At 40.7% G+C, this 17,796-nt stretch overlaps 1 protein-coding gene across 2 annotated transcripts in view; it reads right to left on the reverse strand.

Annotated features, from left to right (window-relative positions):
- Positions 1-1,488: 1,488 nt before the first annotated feature.
- The window catches only part of NFE2L3 (nuclear factor, erythroid 2 like 3), a 70,075-nt gene continuing 53,767 nt past the window's right edge, over positions 1,489-17,796 (reverse strand). For both annotated transcript variants that reach the window (XM_033930813.1, XM_033930812.1), the window contains exon 5: positions 1,489-3,487. In XM_033930813.1, the coding sequence (XP_033786704.1) occupies positions 2,240-3,487 (1,248 nt within the window). In that variant the 3' untranslated portion in view covers positions 1,489-2,239. The remainder of the gene's footprint in view (positions 3,488-17,796) is intronic.

Genomic DNA, 17,796 nt, shown 5'->3' on the forward strand with positions numbered 1-17,796 from the left:
ACATGCATAAAGCAACAACTCAAAGTAGACCAGAAATATACTTGGTACTATACTTCCCCCTCCCTGTTCTCAGTTTCAAGTATTCGTGATTTTTTGTTTCCCAGGCACCCCCCTAGAGAATCGCTCGGAGGCAGCTGGCATAGACCAGAACCGGCCCGGAATTTGGATTGGGGCAAGGAGGGGAGCGACTGGAGAAGGCGATCGGAGGCGGGCAGCTGCCCCAGGAGCATGGACCTTACCTGGTGGTCTAGCAGTGATACGGGGCAGGAGCGATCTTCCTCCACTCCTGCTCTGTGCAGAGCCATGCTGTGCGTTCCTGTGGTCTCACGAGACTACAACGGAAACTCCCGTTTTAGTCTCGTGAGACCACAGGAACTCACAGCATGGCTCTGCATGGAGAAGGAGTGCAGGAAGATCGCTCCTGCCCTGCATCACCACTAGACCACTAGGTAAGATCCAGGGATGGGTCAGAGTCGGCCCAAAAATTATTCACAAATTTTCCTTATTTGCGGGCCGGCTCTGCCCCTAACCCCAGCGAATATGGAGGGGGGGTGTATTATCTATCTTCTAGTAGAAAAAAATGAGTGTTTTAGCAGATTTATAATACCTCCTTTTAAATTTCTGTCACCTTGTCCAATTCTTCACTCCCATGAGTTCAATTAGCGAAGCTTCTGGGTAGTACGCTTAATGATCATTCCAACCAATCAGTTGTCATTTCCTTGAGTATATTGAAGTTCTAGTACTATACTTTCCAGTATAACAGTAGTTTAACAATGGCAAAATGATTTAGCTATACAGAACTGCACCTCTTAAAATACTTTTACCCATATTTGAATCAGTTTAGAAAATGAAAAAAGTCTTGGAAATACTACAGCAAATTCTTTCCTTGACAAAAATTCTGTAAAATCAAACAATTCAGATAAATTGTAACTCAAAATTTAGAGCGCCAAATACATCCCTATGGTAGGTTTCAGGGTGCACAAAAGGAAGTCACATTAAAAATAAAAAGTAGGAAATCCCAGTTTGCTTAAAATTACATCCTTAAATTACATTCTGAGCAGCCTCCAGGATCTCTTCAGAAAAAGCTGAAAAGTAAAATTTTACCAAAAAAAATCCAGCATAATTTTAACTGCTACAGGAAAAGAAAATATATAAATTAAAAATACATAATCCAGCAATATAGTTCTTAAGTAACAAAAATTGTAAACTTGTTTTTGGATTTTTAAAATGTGGTCCAGTGATGATCATATAAAAAGTAAAATCTAAGGTCACTTTGTAGTTCGGAGGGTTCTACCTTCCAGGTGACAATATATTTGTATGTATTACCCTGTATACAGCATTTGATTTTATAACACTATACTGGATCTCGGTGATGGATAACATGGGCAACCTAACTGGAAGGCAATTTTCAATAGTTTTCTCTTCTGTCCATTTACTTGCAGGAATCAGCCCCCCAGCCCCCATGCAGGCAAAAATACATGCAATCTCCATAGTGCATGCACTTTTATTTCTGGTGAAAAGCAGAAGTACTTGGAGCAGGGTAGGGCATGGTGATTTTGTTGTAAAATTATTTATGTTCTTTACCTTGTGTATATTGTTGCACAGAAAGGAACAGAAAGATCACCCTCCACAATTCCAGTTACAGCTGAACCTGTTGGAACACTTGGAGCAGCTTGTACCTTATTTGGAAGCAGTAGCAGTTGAGGGTGTTAAGACACTATTTAAATGCTTAAAATTAAAAAAAATAATAAAAAATATAGATCACCTAATCTGTGCACCAATTATAAAGAAAAAGTATGTGCTTATGTTCCTTCTCAAAATTATCCCACTAAAAATGCCTACATATTATATTAATACCTGCTATTTAATACACATGGCATTCCATATTTTATACACATCCTTGTGAAAATTTTAAAATAGCATAACTTCAAACTCCACCCCAGAATGCTCTGCTTGCTGAAGGTAAGTGCACAAAATGGAACATTTACCCACAGGACGTTCAACCAATTATATAACAAGCTATTTCCACACATAAACCACCATTTTATGTGACTAAATTATATCTAATTAATAACTGCTACCTGAATACACACAGAAATTAGTGTAACGTGCCTTGGCCTTTGTGTGCTCATTGCTTCACACACACTCACACACAAGGCCCTGTTGTATTTGTGCAATTAAGTGCCCCCCATTGAAACAGCCTCTGACAAAGGCAAGGGAGAAAATCTGTTCTTCACTCTTATTTTTGTTTCTTTTCCTTTTGTTCCTCTGTTTTATGCTCTAATTTGAATGCTCCCCTAGGCACTATAAAGATTCTGCCATCACTGTGGCAGCGGAGAGCATACCGACTGGGGTTTACAGGTCTGCCCTGCTCATCTCTTAACCAACTGAAAATACTGTGATACAAATCACTGAGCTTTTGTTTCATTTGGCTCACTGATTTGTTACACTGGGCTTTTTCCTTTAGCAGGTTCGCCTTCTGTGCTTGAAGCTGGCACACGTCATTTTCCAGGTTCAAAATTGCATCTAGTTTACGTTTACGGCAATTCTGAGCAGCAACCTTGTTTTTACCTCTTCGTCTGATGTCACGAACAACAGATATTTGGATGTCTGTTAAGTAGTATTGAGAAAGAAGGTTGTTGAACACATCAACAGGCATGCTGACAATATCCTCTACAGGAAATGGAATTCTCAGAGCTCTTGCACGTCTTTCATCACGAATGAACATTTTGTCGGCATCTCTGTCACATCTATTTTTTAATTTACACGCCTCTGTAGACCACAAATGACACTGCTCTGGACCCGACTTCAGTTGTTGTGGCAGTAGACTGTAAGTATGATTATGATGGACATGCTCAAACAGTAGTTCTTCACAAAAGTCTGAATCAACTTGATATTCCAAGCGACAGCATTTATTATGTTCCAGCAGACGCCCTCCAGCAGCACTTTCCAGGTGATCATATGAAATAGATTCCACATCGCTGCTATAACCTACAGCCCCTTCCTCACCAGCTGAAGTTGACGATGAATCAGAAGTGCTTGAGAGACTATGGCTTGAGCTTATAGAAAGTCCAGAATCAGAGTCTGCTTCAAAGAGCTCAGAAACGCCCACAGGGTCAAAACCTTCTTCCATGGCTAAAGACATCAGATTTATTTCATCAAATATGTTTTCATCAAAACCTGAGAGAAGATCTTGGTTTGTTAGATTTCCAATACTGTTCTCAGCATAGGGGAATAAGCCTGTCAGATTAGCCTCACTGAGAAATGCTTCAGGATTTCTGCTAGAGTTTGATTGCTGGAAAGATTCTTCGCTTGAAAAATTCCTGGTTTCTGAATTTCTTCTAAGAGCAGGATCAGATCTTAACATGGCCTCATGAAGACTTACATCTTGGCTAACGGCCTGTGTAAAATTAACATGGAAGTATGATGAAGGATTCAGGCCATTGTTACCATTGCCAACAGGATGAATATCTTCAAGAGATATGTCCTTAAAAAGAAAACCAGAAAAAAAAAAAAGTTCAGCATAAAAATGTAAATTACATAATGCTTGATTTTCCCAGGAAAGCTCATTAGGTAGCTCTCTGGCAAACTAGATAAGATTATTGCTCACCAGCAGTTAACATTGTATTTTGCATGAAGCCACACTGATGGGTCATCAATTTATTATCTGGACCTTTCCAAGCTTAGAACTCAGAATTCTACTCTGCCTCATGTAAAGAACCAGCTACCTAATTTTGCTTCAGTTACCTAGGGTCAGCTTGTGCCAGATGACAAATACCAATGTGCAGTTTGAGTCTGTGCTGCACACACATAAGAAACAGCTACATATCCTTTAAACGACACCAAACAAAGAGTTAGATTCACTAACCCTCCGATCCGTATCCGATCCGTGTGCGATTGCAGGCAGGCTGACCAATTCGCCAACCATCTGCATGCAAATGGGGGCACTCGGAGGCACGCCCCCAACTGACTGCATGGATCAGATTAAGCCCTGACAGTAGTGACAGGAGAAGCAGCCTCCTGTCAATGCTGTCACAGCTCTGCTGGCTTTTTAAAATTTATTTTTTTTTTTAAATCAGGCTAATATTTTGCGTGTTTTACACACGCAAAATATCAGCCAGATTTTTTTTTTAAAACCCTCCCTCTCCCAACAAGTGCCCCTTCCCTTCTCCCTCCCTGAACCAAAAAATACCCGGCGCGAGGGTCCCACTCCCACCACCCCCTGACCGGCCCACCCCTGGTCGGGCCGAGCCAGCCTGCACCCGCCCCCTCCCTCCCCGTACCTTTAAAATAGTTGGGAGCAGGAGGATTGCCCAGTCCCTCCTGCTCCTTAGACCTCCCTCTATGATAGCACTGTCTTCGGGAGGAGGAAGCGCAAAGTCCTCCTGCTGCTCTCCGGGGCCGCTATGCAGTACGAGCCTTAGGCCACACCACGGTGCATCCTGTGATGCACAGGGAGGGGCCTAAGGCCCTGATTGGCTGAGGCACCTCGGGCCTGTTTGTTTATGGCCAATCAAGGACTTCCTTAGACTCCTCCCTAAGGAAGTCCCCGATTGGCTGAGGCATCTCAGCCAATCAGGGCCTTAGGCCCCTCCACGTGCATCACATGATGCACCAGGGCATGGCCTAAGGCCCATACTGCGTAGCAGCCCCGGAAAACAACAGGACTTTGCATTCTGCTCCCGAAGACGGTGCTATCACTGAGGGAGGCCTAAAGAACAGGAGGGACCGGGCACCTCTCCTGCTCCCAACTATTTTAAAGGTACGGGGAGGGAGGAGGGTGGGTGCAGGCAGGCCGGCTCGACCAGGGGTGGGCCTGTCAGGGGGAGGCCTAATGAGCAGGAAGGACTGAGCATCCCTCCTGCTGCCAACTTTTTGGTGATAGGGGTTGGGGGGGGCGATGAGTGCCATGCTGCAAGCAGCATTTTTTTTTTTAAATGCTGATGGCAAGAAGGAGTTGGCATCCCTCCTGCTTTTTTCTTCAGGGGGGGGCATGTTTGTGTGTGGGGGGGGCACATTTTTTTGACAGGCCTGCCTGTCTTTTATTTATTTTTTTTATGGGGGCAGATATTTTGCGTGTGTACCACACGCAAAATATCTGTGCCATGGAAAAAAAATGAAATAAAAAGACAGGCAGGCCTGTCAAAAAACCTGCAGACCTGTCGGTAACTTAGTTACACGATCGGTTTGCTTAGTGAATCTAGCCCAAAGTGTGCCAAAGGACTGGGCCTCATTTATTAAAAAAGTTTATAGTGAAAAGCGTAGGAACTCTATCCTTTGACAAAGTAGAAGCAGTATGCACTACTCAGCCAGTGCCTGGACTTGGTTGCTGTTTCTCATGTTGACAGGAGCAGCAGACAAGCATTTTTCTAAATGCCACCAAGTCAAGAAACTCTTAAAACATTAATGTATTCAGCAAGGACATGTTCAAGCCATCAGATTATTTTTGAGAGTGGTATAACCTTGAAACATTAGAGGACACAAAGCATTGCGATACTGAGGCACTGAGACACTGAGGCACTGATTCTATAAAAGGCACGTACCTTAGGTTTTTTTGTTTTTTTTTTAATTGATGCTGATAATTGAAAAGTACTCAGTTCACTATTTGGCTAAACTTCATCTGGGACTTTTCAAATATTCAGAATCACCAAATCTTCCCAGCATATGAGCAGTAGTGGCTCGTGGCCAGTAGGGGGTGATGTCTATGGTACGGTAATGGAATGGACGTCAGGACATGATAGTGCAGTATTTTGTGGAATTTTTCTACAAATGCGCCTGATTTTCGTATGATTCTGGGTAACTCTAGTTAGATACAAGCATATACATACATAACATAGTAGATGACGGCAGATAAAGACCCGAATGGTCCATCCAGTCTGCCCAACCTGATTCAATTTAAATTTTAGTTAAGACCACACCCAATAGAAGCGTACGAAAAATTGGTGAATAAAAATCTGAATATGGATGCAGCCATAGATTAATATTAAGGAAAAGCATAAATATTTTTATGTACTTTGCTATTAGGCTAGATCATGAAGAAAATCAGGATGTACCTGACCTCCATCTTGAGATGGTAACTCCATTTTGGGTTCTCTGTCTTTCTGTGTCTTCTGCTTGGCTCTTTGTTCAGGGTTTTCCCGCTTCTAGCCTCGTGGTTCTAATTGATACCAGATGTGCCTTAGGCTGGTTAGGAAGAGCATATTCGATTACATATCCCAACCTGGGATACATATAATGTGTGAAACTATGAATGAAATACATGGTATGAATGAAACTATGAATGTTTGGGGTCCCTGAATGTGTGATATGTGGTGATATAAATGGTTTATAAAAAGAATACCAAGGAAAAATCCTGAACACAGCATCTGGAAATAATTAGTCAGAGACTGCTGTTCCAGTCTCCAGCATAGAAAGGGGGGCATTGGCAGCCCATGCTTAGGACTGTGTAGGTGTAACATGAAGCTGTCAGCAAAGAGAGAAGGGGGAAACAGCCCCTCCTTTTTCTCTGAGGCTGAGAATTTCTCAGCACTTAAATGCAGGTTCTCTTAATATACCTTTTTGAAAAGGACAAAAAGAATATTAAATATGTTATAAAATGTTAATGTATATTCAGAAATGAATGTAAACAAAACAAATATGATTTCTGAAACTTTTAAACATGTAGAGGAATTTTGTCTAAATTTAAAGACCACCTCTGTTAGTTTGGATTGGCCCATGGCCAATGATGTCACACTGGACTGAAGGTATATATTGGGGAGCTTCGAAGTATCGAGCAGAGTTCGTTATCAGAAGGCCAGCATTTTGGCAACTATAACGACCTCCCGCTAACGCAACTAGCTTTTGAGGTCCATGATGGAAAAATAAAAGCAATAAAATTATATTTTGGTGAATCTTGCGTTATGGGTCATTTTCCATGTTTTTGTTATTTTTCATACCTTGAGTTAAAGCTAGCAGCGTAATTGGCAACTGCAGCTTTATGAGTGCGCTGGCGTCCAATACCCATGCTCACATATCAAAACATATTCATAGTACTATCTTATAAACCACTGGATATTTTTCTAAAGTGTGTAGAATCCTCAGAGGGTTCACTTTCCTTTATTTAGAGTTCATAAAGGATAATATGAGCCAATATCTTCAATGTATCCTTTTTTCTGTATATTTTTTAAACTTTTTCTTCTTATATATAAAGTGCAAATGCAGCAGTTTTTGTGCAAACTTGCTAATAAATAGAAGATGCGTAAGAACTTATCTTATTCTTAAAGTGCATTTATGGGAGTGCCTCCACCGACATGCCAAGTTTCAAAATTTTCATCAGGGTCGAGGCTCCCAGCCCAACATTCTAGAAGCACAGAAAATATATGTTCAAAGATCCCATTTAAATCAGAGAACCTACAATACCTTAGTGACTTAATGAAGAGATAGATTGGATCTCCCTGGTAGTTTTAAATTTTGTTTTTAAACGGCGTTTTTTGCTGTGTTCAGTTTTTTTTTTGTATTCTGATTTTTTTTTGCCACTTTATGTGCTGCGGTTGGTCCCTTGGATTTGCTTTCTGTCTACTGTGATTACTGGAATCAGCTGCCTGTCCAGTTAAAAAAAACGGAAGTAAAGACAGACGCCGACACTCTGAATGAAACTCACTGGAGCGCGACATGAGAACAGCCTGCTGTAATTGCTTTTTTCCTGGCTGATTGTTTTTTTTTTTTTTAAATACTTTTTTTTTACAAAATGCTTTTTTATATAACTGTTTTCTATGAAGCTGCTTCTTATATATTTGAATAAATTCACATTACTAGTGCAACTAAGGTATTGTAGGTTCTCTGATTTAAATGGGATCTTTGAACATATATTTTCTGTGCTTCTAGAATGTTGGGCTGGGAGCCTCGACCCTGATGAAAATTTTGAAACATGGCATGTCAGTGGAGGCGCTCCCATAAATGCACTTTAAGAATAAGATAAGTTCTTATGCTTCTTCCATTTATTACTGCCAAGTTTGCACAAAAACTGCTGCATTTGCACTTTATATACAAGAAGAAAAAGTTTAAAAAATATACAAAGAAAAAAGGATCCATTGAAGATATTGACTCATATTATCCTTCTATGAACTCTAAATAAAAGAAAATGACCCTCTGAGGATTCTACACACTTTAGAAAAATATTCAATGGTTTAGTACTATGAATGTGTTTTGATATGCTGGGAAGATTTGGTGATTTCTGGAAAATTGAAAAGTGCCATTTAAAACTGATTGAAAAACAATTAAAAGAAGTTAGCTACCTGGTAGGTGCCTACCATCAGAAAGTAAGTTTGGTTAGGGGCGGAGTTTGGGTATAGACTAAGTTAGGCACAGGTACATTAGGCCAGGAAACCTTGACCTAACCTGATTTAGGTGCCGCTGGTCGTAATTCTACAAATGGAGACCAACTTTGATTGACATGTGGTAGGTGCCATTTTCCTTGGCACCTACCGAGACAGATGCTGTTTATAGAATCAGGCCCAAATTGTTCAAGTGGCAAAAAAGACTCCAAAGACTAACATAGTAGATGACTGCAGATAAAGACCCAAATGGACCATCTAGTCTGCCCAACCTGATTCAATCTAAAAATTTGTTTGGGGGAGGGTTCTTCTTCTCCTTAGCTATTTCTGGGCAAGGATCTAAAGCTCTGCCCGGTACTGTTGTTAGGTTACAACTACTGAAGTCTCCGTCAAAGCTCACTCCAGTCCAACTACACCCTCCCAGCCATTGAAGCCCTCCCCAGCCCATCCTTCCCCAAACGGCTACATACAGACACAGACCTTGCAATTCTGCCCAGTACTGGCCTTAGTTCAATATTTAATATTATTTTCTGATTCTAGATCATCTGTGTTCATCCCATGTTTTTTTGAACTCAGTCACCATTTTCCTCTCCACCACCTTGCTCGGGAGTGCATTCCAGGCATCCACCACCCTCTCAGTAAAGAAGAATTTCCTTACATTGCTCTTGAGTCTCCCACCCCTCAACCTCAAATTATGTCCTTTGGTATTACCATTTTCCTTTCTCTGGAAAAGATTTTGTTCTACGTAAATATCTTTCAAGTATTTGAATATATGAATCATATCTCCCCTGTCCCTCCTTTCCTCTAAGGTATATATATTCAGGGCTTCCAGTCTCTTTTCATATGTCTTTTGCCGCAATCCTTCTATCATTTTTGTCGGCCTCCTCTGGACCGCTTCAATCCTTTTTGTGTCCTTCAACAGATATGGTCTCCAAAACTGAATACAATACTCCAAGAGGGGCTTCACCAATGACCTGTACAGGGGCATCAACACCTTCATTCTTCTACTGGTTATGCCTTTATACAGCCCAGCATCCTTCTGGCAGCAGCCACCGTCTTGTCGCACTGTTTTTTCACCTTTAGATCTTCGGCCACTATCACCTCAAGGTCCCTCTCCCCATCTGTGCATATCAGCCTCTCCCCTCCCAGCATATACAGCTCCTTCCGATTATTAATCCCTAAATGCATTACTCTGCATTTCTTTGCATTGAATTTTAGTTGCCAGATTTTAGACCATTCCTCTAACTTTCATAGATCCTTTTTCATGTTTTCCACTCCCTCCTCGGTGTCTACTCTGTTACAAATCTTGGTATCTCCACAAAAAGGCAAACTTTTCCTTCTAAACCTTCAACAATGTCACTCACAAACATATTGAACAAGAACGGCCCCAGCACCAAACCTTGAGGGATTCCACGACTCACCTTTCCTTCCTCCGAGCGACTTCCATTAACCACCACCCTCTGGCGTCTGTCCGTCAACCAGTTTCTAATCCAGTTCTCCACTTTGGGTCCTAACTTCAGCCCTTTAAGTTTGTTCAAAAGCCTCCTATGAGGAACCTGCTGTGCCAAGGACAACCCCAAGATACTAAAGCTCACTCTCTGTGCTGCACCTTGTGATCCATTAAGCATTTTGTGACACAGAAGCTTGTCATCACCAGTCTTGTGTACAGAATTTGGACCATTATTAATAACTCATCCCTTTGGGTTCGCTAAAATTTCCTGCTCAACTTGAATGAAGGTTTCTCCCAGGTTGAAACTGCCCAATGTTCCTCTAAAGAGAGACAGCTTAAGAACAGTAATTTAAACTTAGCCCTCCTAAGTACAGGCAACTGATGAAGTTCCTAAGAAAAGCGACAAAGCTCGGTCCCATGGTTTCCTTCCCCAAATTAGTTTTGCAGCCAAGTTTTGAATTATTTGCAAACTCTAAGGTGAATATTTTGGAATACACAGAACTGCAATAGCCCAAAAGACTAAGAATTAATGTTTGTGCCATGAATTGCAGGTTCTGCTTTCTCAAAAATGGTGAGGATGTCTCAATTTAAGTCTAAAATTCCCCTTTCTTACCAAAGTAGACGCCTGTGCAGCTGAATTGTGGCATCCCTCAAGTACCCCAAGCTATTCATTGCATCCAGAAGCTTCTCAGCATCCCCACATTTTAACTCCTATATAATATTAAAGATACCTTCTTTTATACACAGGGCCAGATATTGAAACGGACTAAATCATATAGCAGGTACCAAGTCCCCAAGAACTGAGGACGGAAATAGCGGACACACTCCGACAAATCTGTAATCTATCCTTAAGCACTGGGAAGTTACCAGAGGACTGGAAGCTAGCGAATGTCACACCTATCTTTAAAAAGGGATCGAGGGGTGACCCGGGGAACTACAGACCGGTGAGCTTGACTTCGATTCCGGGCAAGATGATGGAAGCATTAATAAAGGATAGCATCTGTGAACACATAGAAAGAAATGGACAGCTGAAACCGAGCCAACATGGCTTCTGCAAGGGGAGATCGTGCCAAACAAACCTACTGCACTTCTTTGAAGGGATAAACAGCCAGATGGACAAAGGGGAATCCATAGATATCATTTATCTCGACTTCCAAAGGGCCTTTGATAAGGTCCCCCATGAGCGGCTACTTAGGAAATTGTTGAACCACGGGGTGGGAGGGGATGTACACAGATGGATCAGGCACTGGCTTGCCCGACAGAAAACAAAGGGTTGGAGTGAAGGGCCAATACTCCGACTGGCAGAGGGTCACAAGCGGTGTTCCGCAGGGGTCGGTGATGGGACCACTGCTGTTCAATATATTTATCAACGACTTAGAAATGGGGACGATGTGTGAAGTTATAAAATTTGCTGATGACACCAAACTCTGCAGCAGAGTTAGGAACACAAAGGAGTGCGAAGACCTCAAAGGGACCTAAGCAAACTGGAAGAGTGGGCAAACAAATGGCAAATGTGCTTTAACATAGAAGCCATTTAACATAGAAGCCTTTATAGGGTATAGGGTAAAGGAACCCGAGGTACAGCTGCAAAATGGGGGGAACATTGCCGGGGGAGAGTAATCTTGAAAAAGACTTGGGTGTGCTGGTGGACACAACCATGAAATCATCAGCGCAATGTGCAGCGGCCTCGAAGAAAGCTAACAGAATGCTGGGCATCATTAAGAAGGGAATTACAACCAGGACGAAGGAAGTCATCATGCCACTGTATCATGCAATGGTGCGCCCGCATCTAGAGTATTGCGTCCAATATTGGTCACCGTACCTCAAGAAAGACACTTGAGAAGGTCCAGAGAAGAGCTACGAAAATGATAAATGGTATGGAGGACTGTTCATACGCTGACAGGCTGGACAAGCTGGGGCTCTTCTCCCTGGAAAAGAGGAGGCTTAGGGGGGACAAGATAGAAACTTTCAAGATCATGAAGGGCATGGAGAAGGTAGACAAGGATAGATTCTTCAAACTACGGGGAACCACAGGCACAAGAGGGCACTCGGAGAAACTGGAAGGGGAGAAGTTTAGAACAAATGCCAGGAGGTTCTTCTTCACACAGAGGGTTGTGGACACATGGAACGCGCTCCCGGAAGTGGTCAGGCAGAGTACGCTACGGGGATTCAAAGAGGGATAGAATACAGATAAGGGTAGATAAGAGTATGGAAAGAGTGTATAGATAAAAACAAGGGGGCTATAGGGCTAAATCAAGATAACATGACAGGTCATGGACCTGATGGGCCGCCACGGGTGCGGACTGCTGGGCACGATGAACCTCTGGTCTGACCCAGCGGAGGCAAATTCTTATGTTCTTATGTAGTGCCACTGAAACTTCTGAGGGGCAATTCTATAAATAGGCAATAACACTTATGAGCCAGTTATGTGTGTCACATATTTCCTTTGTATCTCAAAACTTCATTGGTTGAAAATGGAAAACCGAGTTCTTTTCAAATCTGGCTCTCTTTTACAAAGCACTCAACGGATTTCTACTCTCCTACCTTACTAACCAATGTTGCTTCTCCAGACCAGGTTGAACTACAAGACCTTTTTTTCCTTTCTACCAGTGTATTACCCACAAAAATTTGTGTCCAAGCTCATCGCCTATCAAGCTGCTTCAAGAGTCCCAGACTGGAGCCATTTAATTCACTCCTCAACTTTATATATGCATTTTAAAAAATCCTTAAAAACATCACTTTTCTCAAAATAAGCAATCCTAATTTAAAATAATTTTTCCTGTTGCTAAAAACTCTTCAATTCTTTTATTCCCTATGTTACAAATTATATTTGTTATATCCTTGTAAACCGCTTAGAACTCTAAGGCTTATGCTGTATATAAATAATTATGTTATGTGCTATTCTGCAAACACACATCTTTAGGTGTGGTTTACAGTTGGGCGTACATATGAGCAAAGCGCACATTTATGCATCTATAAGTTACATGTGTATTACCATAACTTTGAAATTATGCCAGCTCTATGGCTGGCATAAAAGCAGTATAAACAAACAAACAAAAAAAAACCATCGTGGGAATATGTACTACTAAAATATCTTGTATTATCCCCGACGCATTGGGAGAGGTTACAACATCGCGAAACGCTGACAGCATCGATAAAAGCATGGCAGCGTTCTACAGCATAGCTCATTTCCTGAAAGACAGCTGATAAAAAAGCAAATAGCAGATAAGTAATTTGGCTGTTGCTGGCTGATAAAAATTTCTGAGTTACTGGTTTGTGACTTTATTGCCTACTGAAGCTATCTGAATACCAGTCTGTAAGAAGTTTAAGCAAAATACAATCAAGAAAAAAAATTTAAAATATTAAATTATTTATTAGATGAATAGCAGAGCAATAGGAAAGGTGGTTTTTTCGACTAGGATCTAACTAGGAGTAAGAAAATTGATCACACTTTAAACCCAGCTGGGTTAATTGCTCCATTATCTGAGGCTTTTTCTCCCCCTTATAATCATAATTATAACAACATAGATTGATTGTAGCAATATAATGTAAGAACAAAGATAATACAAGATATTTCAGTAGTACATATTCCCACGGTGGGGTTTTTTTTAGTTTATAGTAATTCTGGACCACGTGGTCAGACAACTATTTGGGTTTATTGGCATAAAAGTGGTCATAACTAATCACATACAAGCATCATATTTTATATACCTGATTACACTAGTTCTATAGAGGAAAGAAAATGCCTACTTTCCTTTATGGAATAGGTGCTTATATAAGCACATAGTCATACTATTACCCCCAATTAGGCAACTGCCATGGCAGAGCGAGGGTGTTTCACCCAGCTCTAAGGAGAGCCAACAGTATTATGCCACTACTGTTTTACATTAGGACAGCAGAAAGGCTGGCTTAAAATACCTATAGCAACTGAACCTCTATGTTACCTGGGCAGTCTGTGCAGCAGTCTCTACTTGAATAGTGGTACTGAATATACGTAATATATTTAAACGTGGCAGCTAGAATTTAAAAAGAACACTGTGAAAAAGTCCCTCTCCCACAGTTGATGACTTCCATTATTGCACATGTCACACTGAATGATTTCTGATCTTTAAACAAATTGTATGAGGGAACCTGAGATGACAATTTTTAAATTACTTCATCCAACACCCTTGTGAAAGTGTCACTGCTAGGTCATTAGATTCAGCTGACTGAAGACAGCCAGGTTTCACCATTACCAAACAATACAGTGGCTTGTATACCACAAATACGAAAAGAGATAGTTTGATGCAGTTTAATAAGATTGAAATTAAGGCAAATCCTGAGCAATATAGTAAGATCATAATTTGTACTTTTAAAACTGAGTTAACTAGATTTTTTTTAAATCTAAAAATAAAACCCTCAAATAATCTTTAGATCAGCCTAAGACTAGTAAACAAGGAATGCCAGGTCTTAACAGCTGGATATCAAAATCACTTGTATATCTGCTGCCAAAGAAAAATGAAAAGTTACTTCATTAGCATAGCGTTTTGTCCTAAAAGAAGAGGAAAAGTAAAATTAGTGGTAATAAATAGGATGAATCCATACTATGAATAATTCTGAAGACCAAAAGAGCATAATTTAAAACAATAAACGAGCCTGGAGCAACTGGTTCCCATTTTTGTGCGTGGCAAGTCTATTTAGTTGAGATATTTTGCATGGTCTGTAATTTTCCCTTGAGCAGCCTGTATAAATTACATAGCAATGATCTAACTGAACTATTATGCAAGCTTACATAACAGTTTTGAAAATGTTCCCTTTAAAGATATTTTCTAATTCTACAAACTTGTTTAAGCTTCCAGAAAATTCTTAAGAATTTGATCTGAGGCTCTATTAATAGTATAGAATCTATTGTTATGCCTAAAATTTTTTAAAACAGATTCAATTAAGAGAGATATTTTTAAAAGTCAGTGCCGGTGAGGAAGAGAAATGAGTGTTGGTCCTAGCCCTAACATCTCAATTTTGCCAGTGTAATTTTAAATTGTAAACACTACTGAGCATCCCAAAGTTCAGCTAAATTGATACAGGTTTATACAGCAGTTTTAGGAAGAATATTTTTATATGTTACTGAAATACATAGATGGATGATAAATAGCATAGTGGGATGGGGTATATATCCTGTCACAGGAAACAAAGTGTCCCCAGGAGAATTCCCTTAGGAAAAGGTCCTATGCAAACTCAACTTGGATCTGAGGCTAGGTTCTGATAGATCTCTGTTATTACTTGGGTGGATGGTCCAGCTTCCTGCCAGCGGGTGGTAGTAGCAAGTCAAGGAAGCTACATGGGCAGTGGCAGGAGCATTCCATCCCGCACTATGGACCTGAACTAATTCCCTGAGATCTAGAATTGCGAGAACAATTTCTACTTTTGAATGAAGAGGAGCTATTTTGCATATGTTTGCATATGGAGAGGAGAGAACTGCTGATAGGAAGGCTATCTTTTATGCCATTTTAGGAATTTTTAGGACTTGGAACAATTGATAAATTGTAAAGTAGCCTTGGGAAACTGATAATGGAGAGCAAGAGATGATTGTATTTAATGGGAATTTCTTCACCCTGATGGAGAGAGGGCAATTGAGGCTTTTAGCTGAAACTGATCTCTGAGTATCTTCTTAGAGTTCTGGCTTCTGCAGGTGACCTGTGAGAAAATGAATGCAGGCCTTTGGCCTAACCCTCAGTAAGCCAGAGTCAGGGACCAGAGTTGGCTGCAGAGACCGGACAGAACCAGAAACTACAGCAACTGGAGCAGAGGGACCAGGGTAACCAGACAGACCACACACAAAAAAAATGCCCAAAATAACTTATTAAAACATTAAATATAAGAGGGGAATCTTGTGGAATCCTACAGCTTGCTTTCCATGATTCTGAGTAGATTTCCATATTTTAATTTCATAAAATTCTTTCTGCCAATATCCCCCAGTAGCTTTCCTTTTCCTGACCTTTTCTTTCTGAGCACACTCCAAAATCCTCATCGCCTCTCATCTAGATTACTGCAACTTATTTCTTACAGGTCTTTCATTAAACCATCTCTCTTCCCTTCAATCCATTCAAAATTCTGCTGTACAACTTATGTTCCGCAAGTGAGCTATTCTCGCATTATCCCTTTCCTCAAGTCAGTTCATTGGCTCCCACTTTTCTGCAGCTCCTCAGTATCTCTTCTCTCTCACTATACTCCTTCTTGGGAACTCTGAAATAAGCCTCTTATCTGTACCCTTCTCTACTGCCAATTCTAGACTCCATCCTTCTATTTTGCTGCACCATACGCATAAGACTGTCTGAGTTAGACCATCAAGTTCGGTCTCCGGCAGTATTCAAATCTAGGATAAAAGCTCACTTTTTCAAGATTGCTTTTAACTCCTAATTTTTACCAATGTTAGTTTTATCATTCCCTTATTTGTTCTGTTTGTATCTTTTGATTGGATCATAAGCTCTATCAAGCAGGACCGTCTCTTACATGTTCAAACGTACAGCATTGCTTTAACAGGAGTTGATGATTTACTACATCAAAAGCAGCTGAACGGTCAATTTGCAAAATTATAGCTCAGTTTAATCTAAACTTCATTATTATGTTGAATTTTACCATGAGAGTGATGTAGTCAGCACAAATGTTTCTACAAGAATGCTATGATGCAATCAAAGGAAATTCCAGAAGAGATGAGAGAAAAAAAAGTTATTGAAATATATCAGTCTAGAAAGAACTGTAAAGTCATTTCAAAGCGCTGGGTCTCTGCTAAACCAGTGAGAGGAAATATTTCTAAATGGAGAAGACGTGAAAGAGCAGTAAATCTGCCCCGGAGTGGTTAGCCTTCCAAAATTACTCTAAGGGTGTAGCAACAACTCATCTGGGAGGAAAAAAAAAAAAAAAAATCACAAAACATCTCAGAACATCCAATGAACAGCACTCTCTAGCCTCAACTAAAGTTAGTGCTCATGACTCCTCAAGAAAGTGAGCAAAAATTGAGATTCATGGGAGAGTAGCAAGGCAGAAACTGCTGCTATCCAAGATCATCATTGCTTGTCTCACATTTACAAACACACAACTGGGTGATCCTCAAATCTTTTGGGATATTGTTCTATCAACAGACAAGTCAAAAGTAGAACACTTTAGTTATCACAAGTCTCATTATGTCTTGCATAAAACAAAGATCATACCAACAGTCAAACATGGTGGTGGTAGAGTGATTGTGTGGGGATGCTTTGCTGCCCCTGAAGCTGGAAAACTGCCATCATTGAAGTAACTATGAATGCATGCACTGTAGCAGGAAATTCTTAAGTAAAATGTTTGGTTACTTGTCCGTAAGCTGAAACATAATTTGGATTATTGTCTTGTTACATGACCAATACAAAAGTCAGTCAACATATGAATGGTTGAGAAGAAACATTTTCGGATTGTCCTAGTCAAAGTCCAGACTTGAACCCAAAAGAGATGTGGCAGGTCTTGAAATGAGAAGTTCCTGCATGAAAGCTAATGACGTGTCTAAATTAAAACAGATTAAATTTAGGAGACAGTTATTTTTCACATGGGTGTTGGATAACTTTGTTCCTTAAATAAATGAACAATTTTTTTTTTTTAAACCCTGTTATTATACAAAGGGAACTTTTAAACACATCACATTTTGTTTAAAGATCAGAACCTACTCAGTGTTACAAATCTTCAGTAATAGGAGGAATCAGAAGGTGTGGAGACATTTTCCCCCATCACAGTACAGCACAGTTACTTACCGTAACAGGTGTTATCCAGGGACAGCAGGCAGATATTCTTAACGCATGGGTGACGTCACCGACGGAGCCCCGGTACGGACCTTTTTAACTAGAAAGTTCTAGTTGGCCGCACCGCGCATGCGCGAGTGCCTTCCCGCCCGACGGAGGAGAGCGTGGTCCCCAGTTAAGATAAGCCAGCTAAGAAGCCAACCCGGGGAGGAGGGTGGGACGTAAGAATATCTGCCTGCTGTCCCTGGATAACACCTGTTACGGTAAGTAACTGTGCTTTATCCCAGGA

The sequence above is a fragment of the Geotrypetes seraphini genome, chromosome 2 (assembly GCF_902459505.1).
Source record: "Geotrypetes seraphini chromosome 2, aGeoSer1.1, whole genome shotgun sequence".
Lineage (NCBI taxonomy): Eukaryota > Metazoa > Chordata > Amphibia > Gymnophiona > Dermophiidae > Geotrypetes > Geotrypetes seraphini.